The sequence below is a fragment of the Brassica oleracea genome, chromosome C3 (assembly GCF_000695525.1).
Source record: "Brassica oleracea var. oleracea cultivar TO1000 chromosome C3, BOL, whole genome shotgun sequence".
NCBI classification, from domain to species: domain Eukaryota; kingdom Viridiplantae; phylum Streptophyta; class Magnoliopsida; order Brassicales; family Brassicaceae; genus Brassica; species Brassica oleracea.
The window spans coordinates 42,782,885-42,795,460 of NC_027750.1; the positions used below are offsets into that span (position 1 = coordinate 42,782,885).

At 35.8% G+C, this 12,576-nt stretch overlaps 2 protein-coding genes across 2 annotated transcripts; both read left to right on the forward strand.

The window, feature by feature from the left end:
* Positions 1–1,457: 1,457 nt before the first annotated feature.
* Positions 1,458–5,009, forward strand: LOC106330671. Its single transcript, XM_013769105.1, has 5 exons — positions 1,458–2,588; positions 2,661–3,073; positions 3,176–3,795; positions 3,862–4,069; positions 4,401–5,009. Exons 1-5 carry the CDS (start codon positions 2,453–2,455, stop codon positions 5,007–5,009), a joined length of 1,986 nt encoding a protein of 661 aa, XP_013624559.1. The 5' UTR covers positions 1,458–2,452.
* LOC106330672 lies at positions 4,225–7,723 on the forward strand. The gene is made up of 9 exons (XM_013769106.1): positions 4,225–4,324; positions 4,401–5,557; positions 5,632–5,837; positions 5,916–6,005; positions 6,084–6,191; positions 6,264–6,518; positions 6,612–6,956; positions 7,038–7,337; positions 7,436–7,723. Exons 3-9 carry the CDS (start codon positions 5,682–5,684, stop codon positions 7,721–7,723), a joined length of 1,542 nt encoding a protein of 513 aa, XP_013624560.1. The 5' UTR covers positions 4,225–4,324; positions 4,401–5,557; positions 5,632–5,681.
* The last annotated feature ends 4,853 nt before the right edge of the window (positions 7,724–12,576 follow it).

The following is a 12,576-nucleotide window of genomic DNA, read 5'->3' on the forward strand; positions in this document are numbered from 1 at the left end:
ACTTTCTGCAAGGAAATAAAATTAAAATTTATCATTGAACACGTCAGGGACACATAAGTTGTAGCTCATAATTGTAAATTATCGTCAATACCTCATTACCGAGTCTCTATCATCAACCTCGCTTTCAATGTCGACGATGTATAGCTGAGAAAACTTAGCTGAATCACCAAGATCTGGTTTCATACTGCCCATCAAATGGTAGTTTTCCCCTTGCAATGTAAAAGTTTTTGGACCAACACCATTAGGAATAGAGCGATCAACCTTACCACCGAGAGAAGTAAATGAAAACAGCATGTTCAATGCTCTTAAGTTTTTGTGGTAGTAACGACTTTTCTCATCTTTCCCATAAAGCAGTTGTTTTATAACTAACGGACTTTCTCTCAACATAGGCAGCTTGACTTGGCCTTGTCCACAACATAGAGAAAAAATAGGATTCTTCTTTGTTCTCGTCTTTCGGTCTAGACGTTCACCATACCACATTTTAGCCTTACAGTACTCACATATGTAAGTAGGATTACCCTCATCAACATACACTACAAGAAAAGAGGGTTTTTATAGCGTAGTAGGATAGCGGGTTTTTTGTTTATGCTATGGTTGATACATAATTGGGTTTAGATAGCGTTTATAAAATTGTAAACGCTATCTTTGGTTGGGCCGAATTTTTAAGAATTTTAATAGGCAGTTTACTTAGCACTTTAGGTGGAAGCGCTACGTATAATTTAGGCGGAAAAGTTTTCATTTGCCCGGGCTTACCAATTTTTAATTATTTTTTTTTCTGTTCCTCTATCTCCTCTATCTCTTCGTCTCGAACATTTTCACGATTCTCTACGATTCTCACTCTAACACATTAATATCATCTATAACACATAAATCTCATCTCTATCTAGATTCTGCTCCTATTTCAATCTCGTCGATATGGTTTTCCAGAAGCTTTAAACACACAAGAATTGTTCGATTCTGAATCATAGGTACAGTCGATGTTAGATATGTTTTTTTTTGTATCTGATAAACAAATCGTTTATTTTTATTTAGGGTTGCATGTTCAATTGATTCGGTCCATTACTCTTTTGCAGGGAGATTTTGATTCAGATTTTCCGAGAAAGGTACTTGTCGTGTATTTTTTTGGGTTTGGCTATAGCTTTTGATTTTGTTTCAATTGATTTTATAGCATTGATTTTATTATTCAGCTCGTTTAAACAAAAGAGAAGACATTTTTCTCAGGTAAAATCAATCCGATTTATACTGATTCTTCCATAATATTTCTTTGTGTGTTCTTGAGGCATAATAGTTAGTGTTTTTATATACATTTGGTCAGAGCTGTTGTGCCATGGATAAAGCTTGGGTATTGTTACCAAGGTATTAATTTAACTGTGTTTTGCACATCTTTATTGATTTCATTCATGAAATTGTGATTCTGAATTTTTATTTATCATTTGCTAACATCTGACAGGAATAGTCTCGAGTATGAGCAAGGTGCTAGTGAGTTTGTTTCTTATTCAGCAAGACGATTGGGTGATCCAGTTGAAATGTTCTGCCCTTTCGTTGATTGTCGCAATGTCTGCCATCAAGCAAGTGAGACAGTTTTTAAACATCTCGTGATTAGAGGGATGGATCAGAAGTACAAGAGATGTAAGTATTGGAGTAAACATGGGGATATAAGGCCTGATAAGATAGCTGATGTTCAGACGTCTGAAAATGAGGCTTATGAGTTGATCAGGACAGCTTTCATGGCGAGCGATGGCAATCAACCATCTGAGAAGCAGAATGCAGAGGATTTTGACGGTATTGACAGGCCAGAAGAGGACGAGTTTAGGAAGAAGTTAGATGATGCAGAAACTCCACTGTACCCGACATGTCAGAAATACACCAAGGTTGCTGCTATCATGGGACTTTACCGGATAAAGGTCAAGAGTGGGATGTCAGAGAGCTATTTCGACCAGCTACTGACATTAGTTCATGACATGCTACCTCAGGATAATGTTCTACCTAAGTCTACGGATGAGATGAAGAAGTTCTTAAAAGTGTTTGGTTTTGGTTATGATGTCATCCACGCCTGCAAAAACGATTGTATACTTTATAGGAAACAGTATGCGGAGTTAGTTCCAAGATGTAGTGAATCAAGATGGGAAAGGGATAAGCACACTGGTGAGGAGAAGAAAGGAGTTCCATGTAAGGTGCTTAGATATTTTCCTATAAAAGACAGATTCAAAAGGATGTTTAGATCAAAACGGTTGGCCGAGGATTTGTGTTGGCACTTCAACAATGCAACTGAAGATGGATCTATGCGGCATCCTGTGGATTCTTTGACTTGGGTTCAGATAAACGATAAAAAGCTGGAATTTGCTTCTGAAGCAAGAAACCTTAGACTAGGTCTTTCTACTGATGGGATAAATCCATTCTCGACCAAAACACCAAGTACAACACATGGTCTGTTCTCTTAGTCAACTACAATATGGCTCCAACTCAGTGCATGAAAGCAGAGAACGTTATGTTGACAATGTTGATACCTGGACCCACAGCTCCTAGTAACAACATTGACGTCTATCTACAGCCACTGATAGAGGACCTCAAGGACTTGTGGACCGAAGGTATTGAAGTTTATGATTCCTTTAAGAAGGAGAGTTTTAATTTAAGAGCTATGTTGTTGTGGAGTATCACAGACTACCCAGGTTTGGGGACATTAGCTGGATGTAAAGTTAAGCGGAAGCAAGCATGTAATGTATGTGGGAAGGAGACACCGCATAGGTGGATTAAGTTTGGTCGAAAACATGTTTATATGGGCAACAGGAAGCGCCTCATGCCTTGTCATCCCTACAGACGTAGAAAGGGTTGGTTTGACAACACAGTGGAGCTTGGTGTTTCAAAGAGGATTCAGAGTGGGAAAGAAATATTTGAAAGCGTTAGAGAATTTATAAATGATTTTGGAAGACCATTATCTAAAAAAGGGAAGCGAAAAAGGGCTGAAGCAGAAGATGATGATGATGATGTCATTTCAGCTGAAGAAATTGAAGAAGATGATGATTTATGGAGGTGGAAAAAAAGGTCTATCTTCTTTGACTTACCTTATTGGAAGGTACATTCTACTTTACACTTAAATTTAACTTTCTGAATTTATTTTCTGAAAAAGGTCTATCTTCTTTGTTTTCTGATAATTAACTCTACATAATGTTGGCAGGATATGCCTGTGAGACATAACATAGATGTTATGCTAGTCGAGAAGAATGTCTCTGACGCACTACTATCTATTCTTATGAATAACGCAAAATCAAAGGATGGATTGAAAGCAAGAAAAGATTTACAAGACATGGGAATCAGGAGCATCTTACATCCAGAGAAACGTGGGAAGAGAACTTACTTGCTTCCAGCTGCCTTCTGGCTTTCCAAGGAAGAAAAAAGGCAATTCTGTAGACGACTATCCAACTTTAGAGGCCCTGATGGATATTGTGCAAATATATCCAACTGTGTCTCATTGGATCCTCCCAATATCGGCAGCATGAAGTCACATGACCATCATGTTCTTTTGCAGAACTTTTTTCCTGTGGCATTGAGAGATTTATTGCCAAAAGGACCTCGGATAGCTGTAAATCGTATCTGCAACTACTTCAACAGACTTTGCCAACGAGTTATTGATCCAAAGAAGCTATTGACACTAGAAGCTGAGATTGTGGAAACAATGTGCCAGTTGGAGAGGTTCTTTCCACTGTTCGACATTATGTTTCACCTTCCACTCCATCTAGCAAAAGAAGCACGCTTGGGTGGCCCTGTACACTTCAGATGGATGTATCCGTTTGAGAGGTAATTTTTTTTGTCTTTGCCGTATACTTCAATAATATAACTAAAAATATATTTACTGATATGTAGATATATGAAGACACTAAAGGCTTATGTCAAGAATTTTGCAAGACCCGAAGTTTGTATGGCTGAGGGATATTTGTCTAGTGAATGCATTGCATTTTGTATGGAGTTCCTTCGAAAATCTGTTCCAGTCAAAGAAGCAATTAATAGAAATGAAGATATTGAGGCAACTGAGAATGTCCTTGAAGGCAGACCACTGCAGAAAGCTACAGAAGTAACCCTAACAGATAAGGAGAGAGAGACTGCTCATCGTTATATCCTCATGAATACAGCAGTCATGGATCCGTATATTGAGTAAGTAAAACAGCAGTTAGATATATAGAGTTGAACTATTTTATTCATCATCTAACTTAAAGAAAGCATGTTGCATTTGGAAGAACTGCAAGCTACAGATGAAAGATGCGCAAAAAATGAAACTCTATTGTGGAAATACCATACAGAGAGGTTCCCACAGTGGATAAAAGATAAGGTAAATGAGCTTATAATATGCTTTAATCTTTAGATTTTGTATGATTATGGATTGTTTTTTGTTTCATGTTATTTAGATACCTAATAACTCGAAGGAACATTTGAAAAGGCTGAGATGGCTTGCTTTTGGACCAAGAAATATTGCTCACACATACAAGGGATATGTAGTTAATGGACATCGATACCATTCTGATGATGTCAAGCGCAATACACAGAACAGTGGGGTTACATATGAAGCATTTTCAATGTGTCGAGCTAGTGCTAAAGATTCCAAGCAAATGGCGGACATGCTAGCTTACTATGGAGTGATAAAGGATATCATACTGCTGGACTACCACATGTTCCAAGTTCCCCTGTTTAAGTGTAGTTGGGCTCACAAAGGGAAAGGAGTTAAAGAGGAAGAAGGTTTCACACTTGTGAATCTCAATATGAACCAGTCATCATTTGCAAATGATCCTTACATTCTGCCATCGCAAGCTAAACAGGTCTTCTATTCAAGAGAAGATGAAAGCTCACCTTGGTATGTTGTTATGCGGGCACCACCAAGAGGATGCCATGAGTTAGAGACAGAAGAGAGGTTCGATTATGAACCATCGATCCAGCCAATTGAAGATATAGAATATCAATCTGATGACGAGAGTTTCTGTGTTAGGGATGACTGTGAAGGTGTTCTTGTTGATGTTTAATACTAAAAATTCTAGTTTTGTTTCAGGTAATCTTCTATGATGAAATCTCAAGCTGTTAATGATCAAAACCGTCGTAGTAGGCGCCAAGCAGGTATTGATGCGAGTCCTGTAGTGTCTTCAGTTCATAAGAAACAAAAGAAGAATGCTACAAAGGTTGATGAAAGGGAAGAGAGTGTACACACATTTGCTGCTAAAGAATCGACTGAGGAAGAGGCACAAGACGTAGAAGTGGATCAACATTCACCAACTGAAGAAGAAGAACCCATCCCAGCTTCAAGCAATGGAGTCTCCAACACCTTTGACACTCAGACACAGCAATCCGAGAACAAAAAAAAGAAGACAAGGGGTCCAACTAAAATGAAGTGGCAAAAAATGCAGAGGACAAGGTAGATGTAGAGTTCAACTCCATAGGTGAGCATGTCGGTAGTGGATCAGTGACACTCTCCTCCTTTCTTGGTCCTCTTGTGAGGGAGCATGTGCCAGTATTGCTAGATGACTGGAGACACCTCGAAGAAAAGACAAAAGACGCTTTGTGGGAAGAAATTCAGGTTATTTTTATAAGTTTTTTTGATGGAGTATTAGTTTTGACTGTTTTAGTGTATAACGCTTCAATATTTGACAGGGAAGATTCAACTTGACAGAGAATGGCAAAAAGATGCAGTCTTTAAGCAGATGGGTTGTTTGTGGAGGGCCTCAAAATCTAGGCTCACTTCTATAGTCCGAGCGACTAAAAACAAGGTTCAAATACATAAGATTAAGCCTAGCAACATCCAATCTTCATCTGCTTGGAACAGTTGGGTGAAAGCTAGATGCACCACATATTTTAAGGTTATAGTTAATGATGCTTGATTACTTATACGATGTTTTTAGATAATAGTTATGTCATCTGACGGTTGGTGTTAATAGGCACAAAGTGATAAATACATGACACTCAGGAAGATTCAAATTCCGCTCACAACAAACCGAAAAGGCATGACTCGCCTAGCTCATGAGATGGTATGTTTGTCTTATTTTTTTAATTGGGAAGTTGTGAAAGTAATGATTTTATTTACACGTACTTGATCGAACTTGTAGAAAAGAAACAGCGATGATCCTAGGAAAGTTACAAGAACTAGGGTTTGGGTAGCAGGACATACACGTTCAGATGGGAGACCCGTGAATGAAGAACACACTGAAACTATTGTAAGAATATTATGAATTCTTATTACTTAAGGTTGAAGACAATTTCATAATGTCTACGTTTTTTCTTTGCAGGAAAAGATTAAGACAATTGACAGTGAAATGGATTCAAACTCCTCGGATAACATTGGAGAAGATGCTGTAAGTCAAGTTCTTGGAAAAGAGAGACCAGGAAGAGTTAGGGGGATGGGCAGAGGGGCTACTATTACGAAGATGGCTTACTTACAGGTTAGAGACTTACATGTCCAGAAGATTGAAGCTACGCAAGCGGAATTAATTACCAAGCTTGAAAAGTTGCAAAATGTGGTTATAGACTTAGCTGGTAAAAAGGTAACTTTCTTATACACTTGTTTCATTATTTTCACTTTGGTGTTTCAATATGATTCTTACTTGTCTTTTTTTTTGTTTTGATAAACTTCCTAGACACAAAAAGAAGATGTTTCTAGTTCTGAAAGAAGCGATGTTAGCAAGAGAGGAATAAGGTGCCAGCTATTGGATTGGATTTCGACTGATGATGTGGTTGTAGGTGAAGGAGAATACTACTCAAGTGAACCCACATATAAGATTGGTCGAATTCCCCTGGGTCCTAATGCGGCAGCTGTAGTTGTCAACTCTGTAACAGTCCAAGATGCATGTGTCTGGAGACCAACTACAAGTATTGGATCACTTGCTGAAGCTGTAGGAGTTAAAATTGCATGGCCATCTGACAAGTTAATATTGGACGATGATATTGACGTCTCAAAACATGCTAACACTGTCAGGTCAGAGGTAAAATGAAATTGCTTGTGCTCTTTTCATATTCACATTGAATAGATTACTAATTTCTATATATTTTGGACGCTTCATTAGACTATGGATGCATCAGTAGGAAGAGTACAAATATTTGATTACTGGAATGTAGAAGATGAGTTGATTGCTCAGGGTGTACTGTTGTCAACTGAACCTAACAAATTGGTGAACGATATTCCGCTTGGACCGAATGCTGCAGTTATTAAAGTTGAAGTAGTTGTAAAAAATTCTGCTTTCCTATGGAGACCAGCGCCTGGAATGTCAAAGATGGGTGATGCACTACATGAGATCATTGCTTGGCCAATTGATAGGACACGACTATCTGATACTATAGCTGAATCAACCAAGAAATCTAATCAGGTAAGCTTCATAAACTTGTTAATTTGTCTTCGATATGTTGCAATTCTGTGATGTTATTGTGATCAATGTGTTGTGTTTGTCATTTTTTTGTCTTCTAGAGTACTAGTAACAGCACTGGTAGTAGCAACAAAGTTGGTAAACAGAAGTGTGCTCTTTTGGACTGTGATAACTCTGGACAGACAGTTGCCTGGGGTCGTGTGTTTTCAACAGATCCAGCGGACAAAGTTCATTTCATCCCTTTAGGTCCCAATGCTTCAAAGGTATGGGTAGAGGTTTCCAAGATCGATGATGCACGAGTGTGGAGACCAAACTCTGAAGTTGAAGTCATAGCTGATGCAGTAGGAAGAACAGTAGCGTGGCCTACTGATAAGGTTGTTTTCATATGAGTGATGAGTTGTGAAATTTTGAACTATGCATGTTTTAGTACTTTGTCATAAATTATAAGTTTCATGTAATGTTGAATTTTTAAATTTTTGTATCTTATTTTAATAAAATGTCTATTTTCTAAATCCCAAATTTATGTGTCTAAATATATTAAAAAATATTTATATATATAAAATATATATAAGTTTATATTACCGTAACAAAATTGCATAATAAATAGAGTATAGAAACAATATCACTTATATAACTGCTATAGTAATATTAACTATAGCATTTTAGAAACGCTATTAAATAATATTTAATCGCATTAATAAAACGCTATTAAATAATATTTAATAACATTAATTAAACGCTATTGTAGATCAGAATACGATAGCACCGCGAAAAACCGCTATCTAAAGTTTTTGATCTATTATAACGGGCGATGACATAGCGCTTGCTAAAATGCTATGGTATCTATAGATAGCGTTTTTCCGCCGCTAAGAAAACCTTTTTTTCTTGTAGTGATAGCTGTAAAACTCAGAGAAATACAACACGTTAATTGTCACTGACCTTGTAAAACAAAATGAAACAACAAACGGACATTTGTTAACAGATTACTAATCATTTTCAGCCCTGTTTTTGAAATAGTTTTAAGTTTACTTTCTGTCTTTTTGGCATCCAACGCCCTTTTTCCTTTAATTATGGCCTGAAAGTCAAACTTCTCTATGGAATTGAAAATATGGGCACCATGAGATGAAAAATCAGAATATGCATCACTCTCTTCGGTGCTTAGATCATATTCCTGATTATATTGGCCTTCTACTACGTCTGCCACATTATACATAAAGTAATGAAGTTAAATTTTTTGAAATAATTTGTATTAAAGATTTAAGGTATGTCCAAATAAAATACCTTCACCTGAATTGACATCATCAGTTCCAAATAACCTTTTAGGCTCAATAACAGTAGTTTCATAATTTGATCTTCTTGAATTTATTGTAGAGTTCTGGTATTGTGAACTGATTTTTCCTCGGTCACTGCTGAACCGTTCGTAGCGAGATGATGACAGAACTCCTGGAGTACACAATATTCCAGATTCTGTGGCTATAACATAAGAAGTTCATCATATGTATGTATAAATCAATATAACCCAAAAAATATATCAATAACTCATAATAAAACTTACAACTGATAAATCTATTTCTCTATAGAGGTGAACTATGGAATTCTCCTCTGCGTTTATCTGTGAAAAAATTACATAAGTTTTAATGAATAAGCAAGGTATATCTCCCATATAAAAATAACAGTTGACAAAAAAAAAATAGAATGCTCTTACTGTTGCAGGAAGCCATACTTGTTGACGCTACATATGGAGAATGTGTGCCATACATGGGAGAGGGTATGGTGCGGTTTTGAACCGCTTGTGAGCCAAATCCAACACTTTGAGGTGTGTTAGTGATATCCTTTAATACTCTGCCAAAAATTGATTTCAAAGGTATAGACTGATTGCTTGGTGGTGTATTTTCAATTGAGATAGGAGCCATATTATTATCCTGAATGTGAGATATCTTCCTCTGATAGCCTAAAGGTCGCTTGAGTGGTGTCGCGACCTCTGAATTATAGGTTAGAATCCGTTTTTGATCTGTAAAGATTAAATATAATGTTTCAGTATAATCAATTTACCAATTAGATAACACTGAAACTACATGACACTTAACCTTCTGAAGTAGTTTTATCATTACAACCCCATGCTGCTGACTGAGTCGGATTTTTTATGTTGATTTGTGACTCAATGCCGTCTTGAATAATGCTGCTTGTTAGGTTTCTTGGTGTTTGCCTAATTCTATTCTTAAGCATCCTGAGGCTTGTTGCTGTAAACAAACTTATGTATTGATTTGTTTTTTTAAAACCAATTATATAGTAATATACGTTTTTCTGTTTACTCACAACCAACATCTCTATGTAGTCTGTTCTTCTTCGTTGGAGAAATTTAAAGTCTGAGTTCATTGTCTGCATTAAATGAAAGTGACACTATAAATCTTCAAAGCAATGCACTAATCTATACTATAATTGCAGGGACAGTAAAATGTAGACTACTGTCTAATATAGTGACCGAGTAAGAGAGTACAATTACCCTGTATGCGAGGTATGTTTGTGACATCTTCAAACACCACTCCTAAGCTGCTATTTGTTTTTTGACTCCTGGCCTGAGAATTATCGTTCTCATCATTAGCTGGTTTACGTTTCCTTTTCTGAGATGAATGACCATGGGAGAACATCCCTGTGTCGTCTGTCTTAGGATGATTCGTTGGTTATTAATCTGACTCTATCGAATTGCAGCAAAACCATTATTTTGTTTATATTAAATACCTTTTAAGTATAGATTTTAAAAAGATTACTTATAGTTTAAAATAATCCCGCGTATTTAATGATATAAAGTTCGTTATATGAAAAAAATAGTTCCACAAAAAGCTTAACTATCAATCAAAATATTCTGTTTTAACAAGCTAAAAGTTATTTCCAACATATTTTGTTAGTTCTTTGTTTTTAATGCACTGGCAGTACAGTTATAATGGTATAACTTAAATTCATGGTGATGATACAAAAAAATCATCTCTGAGCTATCTCTTTCCAAGCTTTCTCTTAGATACTAACATGTCAAAATTTCTCTGTTATTTAAAAATCCAAATTTGAAACTTGGTCATCGAATCATAAACAAATATATACTATATGCTAGCAACAGTGCTATGGAACAAAGTGAAGTTTTTATTAGAAAATCTCACGATATAAATACTGTTTAAAAATCCCAAACATGGCTAACAAAAGCATAAAACACATGTGTTTGTAAACACTTATTAAATAAATAAATAAAAACACTAATAATATAAATGTTGAACTAAAAAGCGCAGAGTTTAGTTCTTCTTTAGGCTTAGCTCCTCACTGGTCATCTTCTCAACCTTGATACTTTTGACATGGCGTATCTTTGATGTCAAGGTGTTGTATGGAATGTCAACAATGTCATCAACTGTTCACTTTGAAGGAGTTGTCATCTTGCTAGAGCTTTCATCACTGTAAGTTAATAGAGACACCTAGAAAGTAGACAAATATTTAGTAAAAACATGGAAATAATATTTCACAAATATGCCAATATAAACTTAAAAGTTTTACTAAGTATTAAAAATTCATTTACAGAACAATACCTCTGAGCCTGAGATAGCTATTGTTTCCCTTTCCAAGGCGGTTTCAGACTGGGAATCAACCATGAGTGTGTTGTAAACTGACCAGACTTTAAGCACCTTAAAAATCTCAGCACCTTTTTCAATTGTAACACCAAACTTATAAGTCTTTCCCACGAGATCCGTAATATACTCAGGCAATAACTCAGGATCTTCAACCTATAGGAAACAAACAAACATAAAAATAAATATTTAGAGAAAAAGATGACAATTCATGTACACCAATTAAATGATATACGCTAGAAATTACCTCATCCAAAGAACCATTCAGAATTTTTTCGGCTTTTACTCCTATAACTGGCCATGCAATCCAATCAAGAAGTACAAATTTTGCTTCAGCTGTATCATCCTTAGCCATCAAATGAAGCTTAAACCTATAGTAACATCACACAATAAGATCGTACTGGTATACCTACATATAACATATAAGTAGGAAATATTACTTTGGTGTCACATTCTGTTTGCATTTTTCACACCAAAATAAGGGCTTGGATATGGTGTCAGGGTTTATATCTTCCTGGAGGACTTTATAAGTCCTGTGTTGACACTGATCACGTCCAAAATAATACCATGCATAATCAGTATCTGTAGCATATATTGTAGCAACAACCTTGCACTTCTCAACCTGTAATTAATAATCATCAGTATTACCCAAATGAATGCAAAATAAGCGTAGAAAAGACAATGAAAAACCTGTGTGCAACCCAATAGCTCAGATAATTTTTTATCTTCATATTCTTTCCAATTGGATAGTTTCTGTCCAGTACCACTGTTGGCTTGAGTAACAATATGTTTCCCGTCTTCACTTGTCTCAACAATGCTCATAGAATCGTCATTAAAGTTAAAACTACAATGTATCAAAAATTAAAATTAGTCACTCAATTAAATTAGTACATAAATATATCGTATTCTATATAACTTTAAAAAGGTTATTAAAATCTTACGCTTCTCTTAAATCCTTTGCTTCCTTTATGTTAGGATTAAACACCAATTGCGAAGAATCAAATGAGTTTGAGACTTGGAGATTACCTAAGATTTATCTGAATAAATTAGTAATAAACCCTCTTAATATACTATAAATTTACCTCTAAACGCCCCAATCTTCGCAAAGCGGATCAAACATAAAACAACTCCAAATTAGGCTTCTTCTCTATGAGATTCCAATCTTCAGCAAAGTTACCCCACAAACAACATGGTATACGTTGATCACTACAATAAAAGGTCAAATATTCTGAAAATTTAATTCTTGAAACAATTAAAGGGGAGTTTAACGGAAAAAACAGATATGGAATTGATCACCTGATGTCTCTCAGTTGGAATTCAATCTTTTTTTTTTATCCCTTCCAACACATTTGATTGTTTGAATCTCAGAGATTTCAATAGCTTGTCCAACAATGTCTAGTTAAAAAAAAGAAACAGATACTTTAAATTACGATCAATAAGAAAAAGCTAAATATATAAAAGGTAGGTTAATTACCAATTAAGATATCGTTATCCAATTTTCCACTCATAACAGAATCAGATTCTGCTAATGAAAGAAACATGTCATCGTTTTGGAAATCAGAGGGTTTAATAACCGTCTGGTTGATGAAAGTGATCTTGTACATGTGCTGCGTTGTTCTGTAATGTTTGCCGGC